The sequence below is a fragment of the Homarus americanus genome, unplaced genomic scaffold (genome assembly GCF_018991925.1).
Source record: "Homarus americanus isolate GMGI-L3 unplaced genomic scaffold, GMGI_Hamer_2.0 scaffold40995, whole genome shotgun sequence".
NCBI lineage: Eukaryota > Metazoa > Arthropoda > Malacostraca > Decapoda > Nephropidae > Homarus > Homarus americanus.
The window spans coordinates 365,546-383,823 of NW_024745778.1; the positions used below are offsets into that span (position 1 = coordinate 365,546).

The 18,278-nt window shown below is 35.3% G+C and overlaps 1 protein-coding gene across 2 annotated transcripts; it reads right to left on the reverse strand.

Moving 5' to 3' along the window:
• Window positions 1-10,320: 10,320 nt before the first annotated feature.
• On the reverse strand, window positions 10,321-17,707 carry LOC121878786. Of its 2 annotated transcripts, none has more exons than XM_042385201.1 (3): window positions 17,623-17,707; window positions 13,656-14,500; window positions 10,321-12,218 (listed from the first exon to the last, which is right to left on the reverse strand). In XM_042385201.1, the coding sequence occupies exons 2-3, from the start codon at window positions 14,438-14,440 to the stop codon at window positions 11,771-11,773; spliced, it is 1,233 nt and encodes a 410-aa protein (XP_042241135.1). In that variant the 5' UTR covers window positions 14,441-14,500; window positions 17,623-17,707; the 3' UTR covers window positions 10,321-11,770. The 2 variants fall into 2 exon arrangements, with proteins under 2 accessions (XP_042241135.1, XP_042241134.1); XM_042385200.1 differs by having other exon boundaries at window positions 17,596-17,689.
• Window positions 17,708-18,278: the final 571 nt, after the last annotated feature.

Below are 18,278 nucleotides of genomic sequence, written 5' to 3' on the forward strand. Positions count from 1 at the left end.
TATTATGGGCAGTATAGTAGGTGTTATACAGTGTATTTAAATGTTATATATATATATATATATATATATATATATATATATATATATATATATATATATATATATATATATATATATATATATATATATATATATATATATATATATATATATATATATATATCTATATCTGTAAGAGCACTTTGCAGTGAATTCAGATAATTACTTATGCTGTATACAGTTACAGCCTTTTATCAGTGTTTCTCATGAGTTTCTTACCTTCATTTTTGTGAAGGTAGTACACTCAGATTTTCTCTGATCCAAAGGCCTTTGTCTCTGTACTCATTGTCAGATCAAGACTGTGTTCTCTTTGTGAGTTTGTAGCGTCAAACAACAGCAGTTCATGAAATATGTACTGAAGACTTGTAACTGATTATCATAAATGGATTGTTGTTTATTCTGTTATATCGTATAGCTTTTGAAAGTGATGTCTTGGACGGGTGTGCTGAGGAGTGTTTATGTCAGTTATGTTCTGTCCCAATGAAAAAGACATTATATAGTATTAAATTTAGATTCTTGGGGAGATAATGTCTGCTGTAACCTAACAAGATCTGGTTGAAGAAAAAATATTTTGTGAAGTTAACACCTACAATATATAATCATAAATATATGAATTTGCCTGTTAAAACCATACCAGTGGAATTTTGTGGCTTTTAGGTAATGATTGCACAAACTGGTACAGTATTGTACAGTGTATATAAGTACCATATGCCACCCTACAGGTTTATAACATTTCTAATCTATTCATCTTTCATTAGGTAAATGCAAAGCTATACGGTGTTTTATTGTGATTTAAAATATTTGGGTGTAATTACGAATACAATACTGTATATAAGTTATAATTTGTGTAAGTGTTTAAAGTACTGTACAGGTAAAACTTACCTTACACAGTATTGAAAAAAATATTGTGCTCTAAATGTCATAATAGAGGACTTTGCACTTTTTTCTTGTGAATTTTGCTTAATTGCCATTTAGCACTTTTTGGTAAAATTTAAATATGTCTTTCAAATACTAGTCTTTTGCTTTAAAGATGAAAATTACTGTTATGACCAATGCCTTTTTATGCTTCAGTTGATATTTTATATAAAAATTATTTATATACTGTACCCTGTATATAGTAAACAATACTGTATATGTTGAATACATTTCATATTAAGATACGTACACTTTCTTAGTACAGTATGAAGGGGTATTTGTTTCTAAATATTTACATTGCAAAGTCTCACTCTTCACCCAGTACCTGTTAGATTACACATATGTAATTTATGTACTGTACAGTAACTCCTACTGTAATTGTAGTTTATATTCCCAAAGTGTTGCCTTGCATGTTGCATAATGTACAGTAGAATTATTTATCTCGTGCCCTTTGATCAACAGTGTTTACCTCACCTCGCTGCACCTATACTGCTATAAGAGATGTTTCATGAGCTATTAGTAATACAGGGTATTGTCATAAAGACTTACAAATATATGTTCAATCTAAACTGTTTACTTAAATATTAATAATATATTTCACACATATGTAAAGAAGCTAAAACAACTATCTGTGCATACTTTGTGGGAAACAATATGAGACCATGGACGATAAATATTGTATTGGTATATGAAGGCTGTCACTAGTCGCATCTAAAATTTTGGAGCATATCGACCCTCACCTGCATAGATACAGTTGTTTTAGCTACTGTACCTGCAGCATGAACTCTTGTAAGCTTTTAGGACACCAATGACTTGGTACTGTAATGACTTAGAAGGAAGCAGTCGAGTAGTTTCCAGAAAATACTTTCATTAACCTTATGCAGCTAATTGTCTTTCTTTTTTTTTCTCTTGTCTTTCATAGATGTGCATTTGTCTGTATATCTGTCTGACTATTCCCAGACAAATTTAAACAGTTGGATGGTACTTAAGTTGCCATTCATTGTAAGAAAGTATAATTAAGGAATTGTGTACTTTGCAATTCACTTTCATTACAGTGAAGGATTTTTCCAAAATATTGTGCACATATACTGTATAGCTGTGTTCAATGAAATTGAAGACAATTTCTTATAGGAGATATTTGGCCAGTAAATTTATAAGTAACCTGTCACCTAGTTGAATTACCAAAATTAGAGGCATCAATAAAATGGTTTAACTGCTCCTTCGACCTTATGAGTACAGTACAGTACTACCAAATCCATAGGCTTCTTATACCTGTAGGATTCTGGGTATGAAGTTATATTGACTTATGTCAAACTGAATTTATTCACATAAGGTTTTGTCTACTAACTTTCTGACAGCTAGATGACTTTACAGTACAGTATTCCCTAAACCTATTCAGTTGGTAGTGGGGATTAGAATATATATGAATTAACAAACATAAACAATACAGTCCTGTGTATGTTTATATATATATGATAAGAAAAAAAAAGATGGTAATAATAGTACTACAGTACAGTATACAGTATTTATGTAGTGTAGTGTGTAACAGATCTTAGAGGACATATTTAGTGTACAAATGGCTTGACCTAAGATCACTCAGAGTGAGAGGCCACAAGAACAATATAAAAGAGCAAAATTTTGTTTAACCCTTAATAGCACTTTAATGAAGAGACTCGGCTGACCAATACAATACCTGCTGTTTGTAGCTGTAATAAAGAATTACCGTATAATGTATTGGCCTGAGAAGTGATAAATACATGGTAACATATGGTGCTTGAAAACAAATACATTTTGTGAATTAAATATATTGAAGATGTATTTATCTCATGTCCATTATGTAGTGTTTGGTAGAGTTTATCTAATACTGTACCAGCAAGCCTGTCATTATGCTTGACATTTTCTCATCAGGACTACAAAAAGATGTAATGATTTCTCTTACTGTTGTCTTGATTCTTTACAGTTCATTGGTTCTCAACCTGTGGTCTACAGACCGGTGCTCGTCCCCAGCTTAAGATATACCCGTCCATTGCTTATTTTGTTTATAATCTCTTGGTAAAACATAATGCTCCTAAACTTCGTGATCATTTAATAAATATATTTTGCTCAATTAATTGGTAAAATTTATTGTATATTTATCTATGACAACTGTCAGCTGACTTGGGTGGCCTGGCACTTTACGAATTATTCTTTAGTCAGACGGTAAGAATGTCTTGCATCTCATTTTATTATGATGGCCCTGTACATATTACACTGGAGCCAAACTGTTGAGCTGCTACCAATGTTCAGTAAAATAAATGTCTTAAAGACATTCTTTGGTGTAGTTTTTGAGTCTCAGGACCCTAACCCCATCTTTCATATTGTAATTTCTGGGATGATAATTCGCGAAAACGACATTTCGCTGTCATTGTTAGTCCCAGTTTCGTGGAATACCGAGGGCTTACTGTCCAGTATTTGGACTGTAAATTGTAAATAAAAGTATTTACAATTACCAGTCAGCATTTTTTCTCACTCCACTGGTCTGTGAAGTGGGAAAGGCTGGGAACCACTGTTTTAGATTAATAAAGAATTTAAAGTTGCCGTCTAATTTGTATTCGGGTTGTACGTAAGTGCATTAAATAAAAAAACAAAAATAAAGTACAGTAAAAGTCAATTTCTTTAACTCGTGTAAAATAGAGCTGTTTTTCAGTAATTACCATAGTTCTTAGTTATTAAGTCTGTAAATACTTTTGCTGGGTCAGAAGTGGAACCTGGCATGACCCTTAACAACTCAAAGATTGCCAACTGAATGTGGCAGTACATTTTCTTTTTATACATTTTTGTATGTACTAGCATTTTTATGCCCCCTGCACAGCAGATGAGGCATATTGGTGTGGCCATCCATATATTTCTTGTCTGTCCATCCATTTTAATCTTGTATACACGTTGTATTATCTCACGACTGGGAAAATAAATATTGACCAAATATTTACCCAAAGTAGTATAGTGATTTATATATAAAGATGTACGATGAAAGACAAAAGTTGTGTCGTGAAATTTGGTGAAAACATATGCCGAAGGGCTAAAGTTTTGGTGCGCTCTGCCTTGTGGTAGGAGGCTCTCATAATGTTTCACGAGTTATATTTAATCTTCGAACAAAACATCGACACGACTTTTGTCTTTGATTGTACACCATACTAATTTTTAGAGGTAAAAATCACAAGGTCATGTGTACTAAAATGCTACTAAATGCTTGTGTACAGAATATCTGAAGACTGGGTGAATGGATACAGTATTCATTAAACTTGTACTGTACTGTACTACAAATAATGAATGGAAAGTTCTTTACTTTACCTTTTTAATTTTTGAGGTCATGTGGATTGAAATATAACTGCTGTACTGTACTCGTGTGCACAATACTTGGACTGGGTGAAGAGATATTAACCAAACCTTAATCGCATTATACTAAGTTCTACAGTACCTGTAATCAGTGTTTGGGGGTCAAAGGTCAAATATAAGTGTACCAAAAGGCTTCAAATAAATTTTATGTTCACTGTATCTTGATGTAGGGTGACAAGACAAACACCACTGCTCTGTTCATCAAAAAATGATGGTGTGATCACAATAGAATCTGTTAAAATCAGACCAATTCTTCAAAACAATTATGTTTAAACACCACACAAACTTAGGTTCTTCCATAAGTTTGCTCCCACGTTGAATAGGGCATTTACCCACACCTGTACAGCATTACAATCTCTGCTTGTATCAGATGACATTTGTTGTGGGTACAAGACCAAGTGTGTATTCTGCAAGTTTCTTTTTGTTTCTGTTGTAAGTTCGAACTGAACAAAAACATAAATCAATCCTCAACAGTACTTCTGTACTTAGTTCTGTATTTTTTAATCCAAAAAATTTATACTGTATGCCAGTTCCACAACATGTCAATCAAGGGATGACCAGCACATTTTAAATAGTAAATATTAATAAAAGTAGTGTGATTACTCAGCTAGTCCGGTGAGTCAGTCATTGTGACTGCTCCCTCAAATTTACACCATACATCTTAAGTGACAGGGAGGGAGATATAAGTACTGTATAGCTACAGTTTATTTCATACCAGTATTGATGATTTACCATGTAATATAGTACTGTACTGTATGTACCATGAAATATTAGTAAGTGATAAACTACCCTATTAGGTGTTGTATGTTGTTCATGTGATTTTCTTGCAAGCTCAGGACTGTCACAGTTCATTGGGGATGATCCTACATTGTTACTCAAATTGAGATAAAAATCTTAAAATGCACTTAATCAAATAAGACTAAAGTTTAGTGCTATAATATGTATTCTCAAAGTACAGTATAGTTCATCCATTTTAAGGTACAAAGATTGTTCACCTTGGCTGGGGAAAAAAGGTTCAAATTCCCCATTGTTTTAGGAAAAGGTAATGAAGACTAAAAAGTATGGGTATGTACAGTACAGTACTAAAAAAACACTTTACTGTTTCATGAAGAATTGTAAAATTGTATGCATTTCTACAAACTTATCTCAGTGGTATACCATTACAGTATCCTGTTTACCAAAGGTATAATATCCAGCTGTGTTCATCTCTTCCACCTTTGTACGACATCACTTGAGCTATTCACTTTTCATGTCAGATTCGGAATTCAAGTATGGTACAGACTGTCCCCAATTTTGAACTAAAATACAAATATTTCTCTTCTGATGTACATTATTCACTGTCCATTGAGAAACTTAAAAAATATTTGAAATTTTAGATGAAATTTTTTTCATGTTGGGCTCAAGACAGATCTAAATATTTGTAGTACAGTATTCTATACATACGTACTATACTTTATATCCACACCAGTTATGTGCAGGATTGTGTAAAAATAAATTCCTTTAATTTGACAAAGCACAAACTTTATAGATTGGACACTGGACTGATACTGTACAGTAGTTAACTGGCCCCATGGACAGTTAACTAAATAGCTTCCTTTATTTGAGTTAAACTCTTACATGCATTGAAAACTGCTGATAATATAGGTAATGCATAAGGTTCTGCAAATCACTATAAACACAGTAACTGTTATATATATAAAAACTGAGTTACTACAAATTCTTCGTACTTAGCTATTTTAAAGCACATGCAACACGATCAGAATGCCTAAACGTACAGTAACTGTACATGCATTCATTTGAAAATTTGATTGTTGCTGTAGAGTAACTCACTGTATTCTTTTAGAAATTCTGTATTTACTGAAAATTGTGTTGTATACAGTACATACGGTATACAGTACAGTATACTGTATGAAGTTTTTATGTATTCGATGTATTTTAGTAGTTTATGTACACAATTTGCATCATGTTAACAGTATATCTGATAATACTGAAAAATAATGGTAGCTAGCAACTATTATCCTTCTTGACTGTGCCTTTTGGTCACGACCAGCCAAACATAGATTGTACGTTGCCATACTTTAGAATACAATAATGTAATATTAAGAGTTATCTGAGTTGTGGATTTTTTAACTCATTACAGGTACAGTACTATAAAAATATTTTATCAGAAATCTTAATGTCACCACCTTGTGTATGTAAATTGATTATTATGAAATTCTTTATACCTGTGTGAATATTACAACCCAGTACACTTGTGCTTTACCAGACCTCTAACCCTTTCTTATACTCTCTCTCTCTCTCTCTCTCTCTCTCTCTCTCTATCTATATATATATATATATATATATATATATATATATATATATATATATATATATATATATATATATATATATATATATATATATATATATATATATATATAATATATGTATATATATATATATATATATATATATATATATATATATATATAAATCACTGTGAGGTGTGGCGTGATCTAGGTATATGCTGATATACAAGGAAAGAAAAGAAAACACGAAGTTCCCAGCGCTTCGTATATACAGTTGTCCCCACTTAGCAGCAGTCAATTGAACCCAGAGGTCCCGCGTTAAGTGAAAACGCATCAGAAATCTTGAAAATATCACCACCTTGTATATAAATTGATTATTATAGAAATTCAGCATACCTGTGTGAATATTTACAATAGTACAACTTAGCTACGGGAGGGAGGCGGGCGGGTGGCGGTCAAAATCTAAAATAGCATCCGAGCGGACACTGGCATTGCGTGGAAAAATCAGCGTTAAGTGAAAGTTCAGCTGGCAAGGCACCGCGTATATGCAGCGCGTTAAGTGGCCGTTAGCGTGTCTCAAAGATGTGAATTACAAAAGCGCTTAGGAACTTCGTGTTTTCTTCTTTCTAGCAGATTTATCAGCATATATATATATATATATATATATATATATATATATATATATATATATATATATATATATATATATATATATATATATATATATATATATATATATATATATATATATATATATATATATATATATATACACACACACACAGTGACCCTAGTTTAACTGAATACCTCGGTTAAATGTAAATTTCGATTAACGAACTGCCTTCCATAGATCTTCAATTACGGTTCACTAGTTCTTACGATTGACCTCAACATGTTTTAAGCTTGCACTGACGGGCAACCAGCTTTAGTATCAGTCCGCCAATACATTAATCGGTTCTGGGCTTAAATTCTACTATTTTAGTAAATATCGAAGTTTATATATTCAATAATTTTAAAGAATTTTAATATTCATAGTCATTTTAACAATTATTAGAACAGTAAAAAAAGTGACTAGTTTAATGCGCGGCATCCAGCCTCTCATCACAGCAGGAGTTAGTCTCTCTCTGTTTTCACTGGGTAACATCTTGTTGAGACTCTCTTCAACTATACCTTTTTTTTCTGTGTTTCAAGCAAATTATTGGTCATTTGAAATATATTTTACATATTGACAATATATAATGCAGTGCAGTGTTGATTAAAAAATAATCTTGAATTACACCAAGGCTAAAATTTTATGGGTGAAATAGGCATGCAGGTGACTTCTCTTCACCCAATGCCTTCTCTTCTTCCTTCTCCACCCTCATTCTAAATCCCATCATCATCATCCAGGAGCCTTCTACATATCAAAGTAAGTGAACTTTTCTACCATTTTTATTAGATTAAATTGAGCGGAACAATCCAAAACCCACTGAAACAATGGTTTACAGTTAACAAACGACCTTCTGACATTGGTTAGATTAACGAGTACTATATATATATATATAATATATATATATATATATATATATATATATATATATATATATATATATATATATATATATATATATATATATATATATATATATATATATATATATATATATATATATATATATATATATATATATATATATATATATAAATATAGCTACGCGGTCCCATTCCCAGCGTTTCCCACGTTCATGGTGCCTGCCCAAAACCGGGTCTCACATTCTGGCAGCGTCATACCCCTTCTGGCAGGAAGCGGCTGGCGGGCAGCGCCATTGCGGATCAAACCTCCGCCCTCTCCACGCCCATGTTGTGTAAGCGGCCACTCGAGCAGTGCGCCTAAATGTGATCATCAAGCCGAGTTCTTCACCCGCCACCCACCACAGCCGGCCCAAGTCAGTGATAGTGATAATTAGTGAGGATATGGACTTTGAGGGGTTTGACAAAGAGGCCCTGCAAGCCTCTGTGATGGATAGTGATACAAGTGATACAAGTGATACAGGTGTGGGCCAATAATCTGCCCTCTGCCTCGGAACCAACCCCCCGATCCCCGTGTGCCCAGCCATCTTTTCTACTAATGTAAGTGTTAAAAAGCCTAATATTATTGATATTTCTCTTAATTATTAATTGTGTGTGCATACCATCATAAATTTAAGAAGTTATTTTTACTACAACATAGGTATTGTGTCTGAAAAAGTGGAGTTTGGGGGTCAGCCCGGTCTCTATTTCAATTAATCCCATATGTTATGTTGTTCACTTTAAGCGTTTCTCACTTTCCGCGGTACCCTGTGGGTTGAATTAACCGCGTAAAGTGAGGGTTGACTGTATATATATATATATCCTTCGATATACGAACATTTGAGATACAAAAATTCAATTATACAAATTTCCAAAATTTGCACCACTATTTTGAGTTACAAAAATTTCTCCCTCTTTTACGAATTTGGGCCCGGGCCAAATTTCAAATTTCACGCACCTGGAAGAGATCCTCAGACATGTATTCTAGTTTGCTGATCATACCCCTTCCTCCTCGCATCTCCTACAAGCCTGCGTCATTTTACCCTCCATTTGCTGTGTATGTGAAGTGATTTTCTTTATCTGTGTGTATTCTTGCCATCTTTTCATTATGGCATCCAAGTTGTTCTGCTGAATCTTCAGCTACCAGAACTACACTGAAGAAACCACTAAAAGCTGTGACTCTTGAGACAAAGCTGGAGGTAATTAGCCGTCATGAACACGGTGATGGCCCGACCAAGATTGGGAAAGATCTTGGTCTCGCTACTTCTACTGTGGCAACAATTTACAAGCAGGCTGAGGACTGTGGTGTCCTTGGCAGATGGCAGTGTTGAGGTGGACAACCCTCCTCATCTCACTGAGTAAGGCCCTTACTCAGTCCACCCCTTTGTGGTGGGTGAACCCACACTGCCCTCCCATAATTTATACAGGATTGTAATTTTAATTTCATGTGTTAGGTAGTACAGGTAATTACATATTTTAGGTAGTAAAGTAGAGTATGTACAGTAATTGTGTACAGTACTATTTATCATTAGTTTGGTTGGCTGTTCTTGTTTCTGAACCGGTTTCATGTTTTGGGGGTTTTCTTGTTATTGGGGAACCGAACCCTATTTTACCCATATGTTTTTTATTTGATACGAAAATTCACTTAATGAATGGTTTTCAGGAACCTAATCTGTTCGTATATTGAGGGAGGGATATATATATATATATATATATATATATATATATATATATATATATATATATATATATATATATATATATATATATATATATATATATATATATATATATATATATATATATATATATATATATATATATATATATGGCATTAGCAATATCATTGTTAATGGTATCCATAAGTTTATAAAAAAGTGATGGTAAGTACAAGATTATTGATATCGTATACAGTACTCTACTGTACAGGACCTTACTGTATTCTGTAGTTGTGATTTGGTTATATAAGTATTTACATGTAGCATATTGAGTTTAATTTGGTGTATGAGAAGCAATAAGAAATACTAATTTGGTGTATGGGAAACACTAACAATACTGTACAGGGTATCTGGTTGGGTTGGTGTAAAAGAAGCAACAGCAATAACCATTGCACACAAATCTACTGTATTGTTTATAGTTTTCATATATTCAGGGTTTTTATATTATATTTTATTAGTACTGTATTAAAAAATTTTCATACAGTTTAAATGATGTCCATAGTAAATTTAGGATCTTGGAGTAATATGAATAATGATTCTTCAGTGTAGACAACTTAGTGTACCTCTTAACATTACAATGCTAATTCACATCACAAGGGATGTTATTATTCAATATTTGGTGTTATGTATCACTAAAACTTCTCATATCACTATAATGTATCATTAAAATATTTATCTTTATCTTTACTGTATACTTTACCTTGTAAATTAAAAGTTTTGCCATTTTTCCACAGCTAACGTGTTTTAAGTGGAAAAGTGAAAGTGGGTCCCATAGGTATGACTGCCCCAAGTACAGTGTGGATGCAGCACACCATATACCTGGTACAGTACCAAGCCTTTGGCACACAAGGTGGCAGTGTGGCTGGCACTTTACTTTATTGCCTTCACTCTCCCACCTTGTCAAGTTGGGTTTTAAATAACCAAACAAAACTATCAGTGGAGATGTACAGTATATTACTTTGCACTAACAAATTATAGTTGCAAAGTACTACAGTACTGTACAAAAATATTTGCAAATCTTAATTGTCTAAGAATTCTGTTATTGTACAACAATGTTTTTTGACATTTGTTTGGAATACAGTACTGTAATATTATCTCATTACTGCATGGTCTACAAAAATGACAATAAAAAATGTCACAACCATTGACAAAATAGAAAGGGCAGGAAATCAACTCTTAACTTTATCTATTATTTTTAATGAATCTTTATTAATGTCATATCCTGCCATAGAGTCAGGTGGGCCATGCAGAACCTCCATACATCTCAGAGTAATTATCAACACTTCCTTCTTTATCTCATGAATCCCTTAGTCAGTCAACCTTTATTTTGTTTGCCCCTTGTACTTGACTCCAAATTATGTCATTAAAATAGACTCAAGATTCATTTGGGCCTTGAAAAGACTTGCAATCTTGATAATGTTTAAATATTCCCAAGACCTGGAAATGAAAATGTTTCAAACATCCCTGTAAGACCATGAAAAGTCTACAGTACCAGGTACTGTATATGATTAATATGATATGACATCTATCAAACAATTTGCATAAAATTCCCTGTAGTTTAGAAAATATAAAACAAAGGGTTGAATTATATGGCAGAGGAAAGATAAAGATATACTAACCCGGGACACTTGTCATAGCCTCACCATCCCCATGTCTCTGTTACCATCATACATCTTCAAGCTTGTTAATGATGCCCATTTTGTTAGGTGTTAATGTGTTGATACTACCCAATAAAACTACTGTACTTGTGAAATATTTGTCAAGAAAAAGAGCTGCTGCATTATTAATGTAAAAATATATTCCAATTACCAATAAAGTAAATTGTCAATTGATTATCTAGAATAAAGAGCATTCACCTGAATACTGTACAGTAAGTTTAGCTCATTATTCTATGTCCATGGATTCATACAGGTTAGCAAGTCTAAGCTTCAGTAATGGATTGTTCCGTAACATCTTACTAAAAATTTGTTGTTGCTGTTCAATAAAGTCTTCAATATGGCCATCTGTGGCAACAGTAAAATCTGGGATTTCATGGCTCTGTGCTACAAGAATAGGAATAAGAAATGATGACATTATCCAGCCATATACAGACTTATTGTGGAACTCTTTTGTAATATCTAACAGAGTGAAGGGCATGACTGTGCCTCCTCCTTCTATAACTGCTTTAAAGGAAGCATGGTACTGACCAAGGAATTCCTCTAGTTTACCAGTTCTCTCTGGTTCATCAATGCTTGAGAAAAGTAAATAACTTAAGTCAGTGCCAAGGGATGACTTGCGGCATATCTGCAGGTCCAACAGTACCACCTCCACTGGTTGGCTCTCCTCATTGTATCTGTGGCATAAAACAATACAGGTCATTAATACCTGTACTGTAAAATAAAAAGATTTTTCTGCTGCCTAAATACAAGGGATATACTGTATGCCTACTTAAGATACTAAAATTATAAGATCATGCATACCCTATATCTTTTCCTATGCAGTACAATAACCAATCTCATAAAATTCCTACCTCATACTGTACTATATTACTACAGATAAACAAAATTCTATAGAGTTAGAAGCATCACATGATGTACTTCCTCATTCTAGTTTTACACATAATTCTTGGTCTTTCTCTGTCCTATCTCCCTTATTTATGCATTCTTTCTGCCTCCAATATCGCTTTAGGCTTTATCTTCTCAAAATGTCATCCTCTCACTGCATTTTTAATTATCACTACCGTGTTCACTTATATTCCCCGTGTCTTACTTCCGTAGTTACCAACACCTAATGTACAGTATCTGTCCACACACCACTGTGTGAAACATTATGGGACTACGGGTGATAGATATGGGACATGCAGTAGTGTTCCTGTACTGTCTATGTATGTACAATACAGTCAAAGAAAAAAGACACATTACACTTACTGTGCCTAATGTTCTGAAACTCAAGACAAAGAAATTTTGGTAAAGTTCCCATTCAGATTCGAATCTCGAAGCTTCACTGTCTCTCTGCCCAAATTCTTCGTCATGGATTTCGGAATACTGTACTGTATAACACTAATGGGGTGCAACTTTTTTCTTTGACTCTACATAATGAACTAATGTGAACCTGCATAGCAATTTTACTGGATAAATATATACTGTATACAGTATCTATGTATGGATATTATTGCTATACTACTGTATATATAAACAAGTATTTACATACAGTATACAGTAAAGTACATATATATTTCTGCAAATAAAAATAAAAATGAGAATTGATCACAAAACTGTTCTGCACTACTGATTAGAATATATTGTAGGGGACACCTTACAAAATCTAAAGATCAAGCACTCTTTTCTGATCCATACATTGATTGGCATCAGCAGTTAGCCAACCATGGGCGAGATCACGGTCAAGCACTCTCTCCTGATCATTACGCTGATTGGCTATCGGACCAGCCGGGCACAATGCCATTAGACCAATCACAGACCACCACTCGGCTATATAAATTGCACGGCAGCAGCTAACTTTACATCATTCCTCTCTAGCCTCAGCAAGCAACACCTCTCTCCCAGCACCAGATTTAACTGCAGCTTCCAGCACTTCACTGTAATTCCATAAACTTTATTTTTGTACAATGAGAGTTTATCTTTTCCCATCTGCTAGTACTTGAGCATCACCATACCGTAGTGTGTATTTATAAAGAACTAAAGAGAAAAGTCAAACACACTACAATATCAACTTGCTAATACCTGTACTGGTAATTTTAAGTACAGTATAGTAATGTACTCTCAACACTAACCTGAACATCATGTTGTTTGTGAAACAGTCTCCATGGCATACTACATCAAACTGACTACTTGCAATCTGCTCTTCTACTACACCCATAGCCCGAGGAGCGACATCCTTGTACCACTTTGCTATTTTTTCGTACCCTATAGCCTTTGCCAGACCTGAGGCAACCGTCAAGGAACCTGTAATCAGGGCATCAAACTCTTTTCTTGTTCTTTCTGAATAATTAAACCATTCCCATGTAAGGAATTTAAATTTCTGGGTCAAATCCTGTTTTGGTGCTTTAGCTTGTAGCTGATGAGAAGCAGCATGCAATCTTCCCAACTCTTGCAGAACAAGAATTGCATGGTGGACATCCAAACCCTTAGTACGATCATACATTTTAAACCCCCTGGGTCTTAAATCTTCCAGAAATAGCTGATTTTGACCTTCTTCCCACCTTGAATGGTAACAAGAAGGTAGTAGTAGAGGCTTTTGTCCAGCAGCTGAGAGTTCTGCATTTATTTCTGACAGTAATTCAGTGTAAAATAGCCCTTCCTTGTTAAATACCAAATTGTCAAACTCAGAGGGTAATCCATTTTCTCTTTGTGGTTTCAGCTTTACAACGTAGGTCACTTCCTGGTTAACTGTAGCTTTACAATACTTGACTGTGACACTACTGATAAAACTGGTATAGTTATTACCCTTCTTGTTGATGTCTTCTGTTGTCCAAGATAACAACTGAGCTTCATCTCCTTTGTCCAGTCTCAAAGCTTCTTCCACAAAGGATTCCCTTATGACCTTATGAGAAGACATGACTAGACAACTTACTGATAATATGTCATCAGCTAAAAGGTTAGGCCATACGATCTGCCACTGAAACGAGAATATTGTACAGTAAATTACAAATGACAGTCAACTGAATAACCAAGTTGTGAAGAAGATACATTAAGTACAGTACAAAAACTTAGGATAAATGAGTAGGTTAGGTGTCCAACCCTTAGTACGTATTTTGAATTTCAACAAGAAACTTTCCGTGATCATTGATTTTTAGTGTTCTTACGGTAGGTAATCATTGTGAGATGGTGACCATACTACAACCACCATACTCAAACATATAACTACCAAACTGTGTAAAAAAAAATGTTAGTGGGGAAGGTTATAAAGTATGGGGATAAAAAAACAATTAACTCTTACCTAACATAGAAACTTTTTTTTATCTTACTCATTATTTCTGTCATTCTACCCACAGTTAGGGTAAGGGAGTACAGTACTGTATCCGATTTATAGCCTAAAATATCCACCACTGAATTATGAATACTGTACTGTAAAAATTCGAAAATTAATAATCCTGGCAATTTCCCTAAGTTCACAGTACTAAGGATTGGCTCCATTTCTATAAAAATTACCAAACTTACTGCACTTATCTTACAGCTATACTCTATATATTCTTAGCTTTAATGTGTATCCAAGTAGTGTACAATACATACATTACTGTACTTACATTTAAAACAAAAGTAAGATTGTCATCCAATTTTCAAGCAAAGAAAATTTTTAGAAACAAAGCATTCTCGTACTGTAACTTCTTTCAGCGGCAATCTGTTGTTAATTTAATAATCAACAGGAGGATGGTAACGCTGTGTACTGTACTGTACATGTATATTGTACTGTACTGAAGACTTGGTACTTTGTCTTAACATATTTAGTAATGTTCCTAATTTTTCCTTGCACAATTACAAGACCTAAATTCTGAAATAGTATTGAACATTAGAAATAATAATTTGAACTTACTTAAAAGCTTTTTAATTATGCACACAAATAACAAAGTTAGCTGTGGTATTGCATTATATTATTTATGAAGGATGTCATTTACTAAAGCAACCTAACCTGGGCTCCGTTGTAGGTCGTTCGACCTTGTGCCCAGGTGGGTTAATTCCCATAAAAAAAGATTAAGATTGTTTGGTTAGATTGATAGGGTTAGGTTAGTTTAATGTGTAGCAATCATCTTTTATAAATAATTTATTGACAGTCTCATGCAACTTCTGGCAAGATTGATGGACGCTGCTTCCTTTGAGTAGTGTTCATGGGAGAGTGGTTAATATGATTGCCTTTCATCACTGCATCCCAGGGAATGATACAAGAATGGTGAAACCCAATGGTACTCTACCAAACATCACAGGTTAACTCCAGGTAAATACTGTCGTTCCCTCCTGTACAAATAGCCTACCAGAGGGTAATGAAGAAACTCATCAGGAACAATGGGGGGAAATAACCAATGTTTTCCCTCCTGTGAAGAAAGTAATGGTCACAGATGATTTTTTAAGGGTTTAATTCTACTGGGATTAATTTAAACCTGTTTAGTGCTGAACCAGTCATCTGTCATTGACTGGTAAGATTGTGGGGTACGAGATGTTGGTTCACACTCAGGATGGGATGGCGAAAGGAAACTCATAATGTGCTCTCTGTATACATATTGTATTGGATGTACAGTGCAGCTTGGTGCTGGGAAGTGGCAGCATGGTTACAAGCGTGATGTAGAGAGAGCTGGTTGGTGAGGGTGTAGTGGATTTCTCCCCTACAAACGCCATTTGTCGCCGAGTAGCCAACCCCGCCAATTCCCCAGTGTATGCCTCGTGGTCTAGGTCAACCAGCGCCGCCATACATCACAGAGTGGGGGTCAACTACTAAGCCACGCCTACCCCCCGCTATTTAAGACCTGACCTCGTGGTGACCTGTCTCTTTCTACCTACAGCCGCAGCCAGCAACACCTCCTCCTCCTTCGCCTGCCTGGCGGTCCTCTCTCCCGCTGGCGAGCATGGCGACCCACAAGCTGTCCTTCTCTGAGCGTCCTCACCAACCAGCTCTCTCTACATCACGCTTGTAACCATGCTGCCTTCCCAGCACCAAGCTGCATTGTACATCCAATACAACATGTATATAGAAAGCACATCGTGAGTTTCCTTTCTCCATTCCATCCTGAGTGAACACCAACAATCCCATACCCCACAAGGGTGCTCAGAGGAGGACCAGCTTGTGGGTCGCCATGGTCGCCCGCCAGGCAGGAGGAGGAGGTGTTGGTTGGTGTAGGTAGAAAGAGAGGGGTCACCACGAGGTCAGGTCTTATATAGCGGAGGTAGGCGTGGCTTAATAGTTGACCCCCGTCATGTAAGGCGGCGCTGGTTGACCTAGACCACGAGACATACACTGGGGAATTCGCGCGGTCCGACTAATTACCCAAATGTAGCCGCAATGAAGTCAAATAATGGTCCTACATGAATAAATCGGACTGCCAATCACTTCTCGACTAGTATTTGGTGTCACAGTCACAAAAAATTGGAAAACTTACTTTAATCTGAGTTAATAGATCGCGTGCATGTACCGAGGGAGCGAGTAATTACCCAAATGTAGTCGCAATGAAGTCAAATGATGATCCTACAAGCGTAAATTGGGCTGTGAATCACTTCTCGATTATTATTTGGTGTCATAAAGTCACCAATTTTTTGTGACTTCGTGACACCAAATACCAGTCGAGAAGTGATTGGCAGTCCGATTTATTCATGTAGGACCATTATTTGACTTCATTACGGCTACATTTGGGTAATTAGTCGGACCGGGATCGGCTACTCAGCGACAAACAGGGGAGGAATCCACTACAAGATAAATCAAGGGGTAAAACGCCCACTTCTTGTTTTATATCTACGGCACGAAGGTCATGGCTCCATTAGAAAATTTAGAGTATTAGGCATAAAAATAAACTCTTCAGTGCCATTTCCCGTTGGATCACTGATAGACGATAATCCTGCCGGGAACATCCAGAACATCACCGAAGACCCCACATGCCTCTGTGCTGGAGACGTTTGTTTCCACTTACCACAGTTGACATGACATAACCTGCGGGTTGTTCTGTCTGATTTTTACATCACAACAATCTTATCTCACAATATATAACTAAACACACTCGCACAACTTACTGTGATGACCTACGATGCTACTCTTACCACATACTCCAGTCCTCGAGTGAGTGCCACTGTCTGCACACTGCCAGTCACCTCACCAATGCCCAAGCAGCCCAGTCAGTGTGACCAGCAAGTTCTTGCCTACGATGATAATCACGGTGAATTGGTGATAATATGATAAGACGGTATTCAGTTATTCATCCAGCACACAATGTGTATATCAGTAATACATTTGTTTCAAACAAATTGTTTGGCACTATCATAAGAACATAAGAATGGAGGAACTGCAGCGGGCCTATTGACCCATACTGGGCAGTCCCGTTTATACCCAACCCCTATTACTCATATATCCATCCAACCTATGTTTGAAGCTACCCAGCGTATTCCAGTTAATAATGATATTTGGTAACTTGTTCCATTCATCCACCACTCTGTTCCCAAACCAGTGATGACCTATTTCCCGCCTAAATCTAAATTTGTCTAATTTAAAACCATTGTTACGAGTTCACTCCTGATATATGAATTATTTACATAATATCCACATTGTCAAGGTACGAGTACATGCATACCTGTTAATATACAGTACATACTGATCTAATGTAAAAGTGTATGATGATGAAAATAAAATGAATGCATGAATATTTATGTTTATGTATACTGTATTATGTATACTGTATTATGTATACTGTATTATGTAT

Coding starts and splice junctions, on each gene's coding strand:
- LOC121878786 (XM_042385201.1), bottom strand. CDS start 14,440: ATGTCTTCTCATAAGGTCATAAGGGAATCCTTTGTGGAAGAAGCTTTG. Junction 12,219..13,655: donor ACAAACAACATGATGTTCAG/GTTAGTGTTGAG, acceptor TTTATGCCACAG/ATACAATGAGGAGAGCCAAC.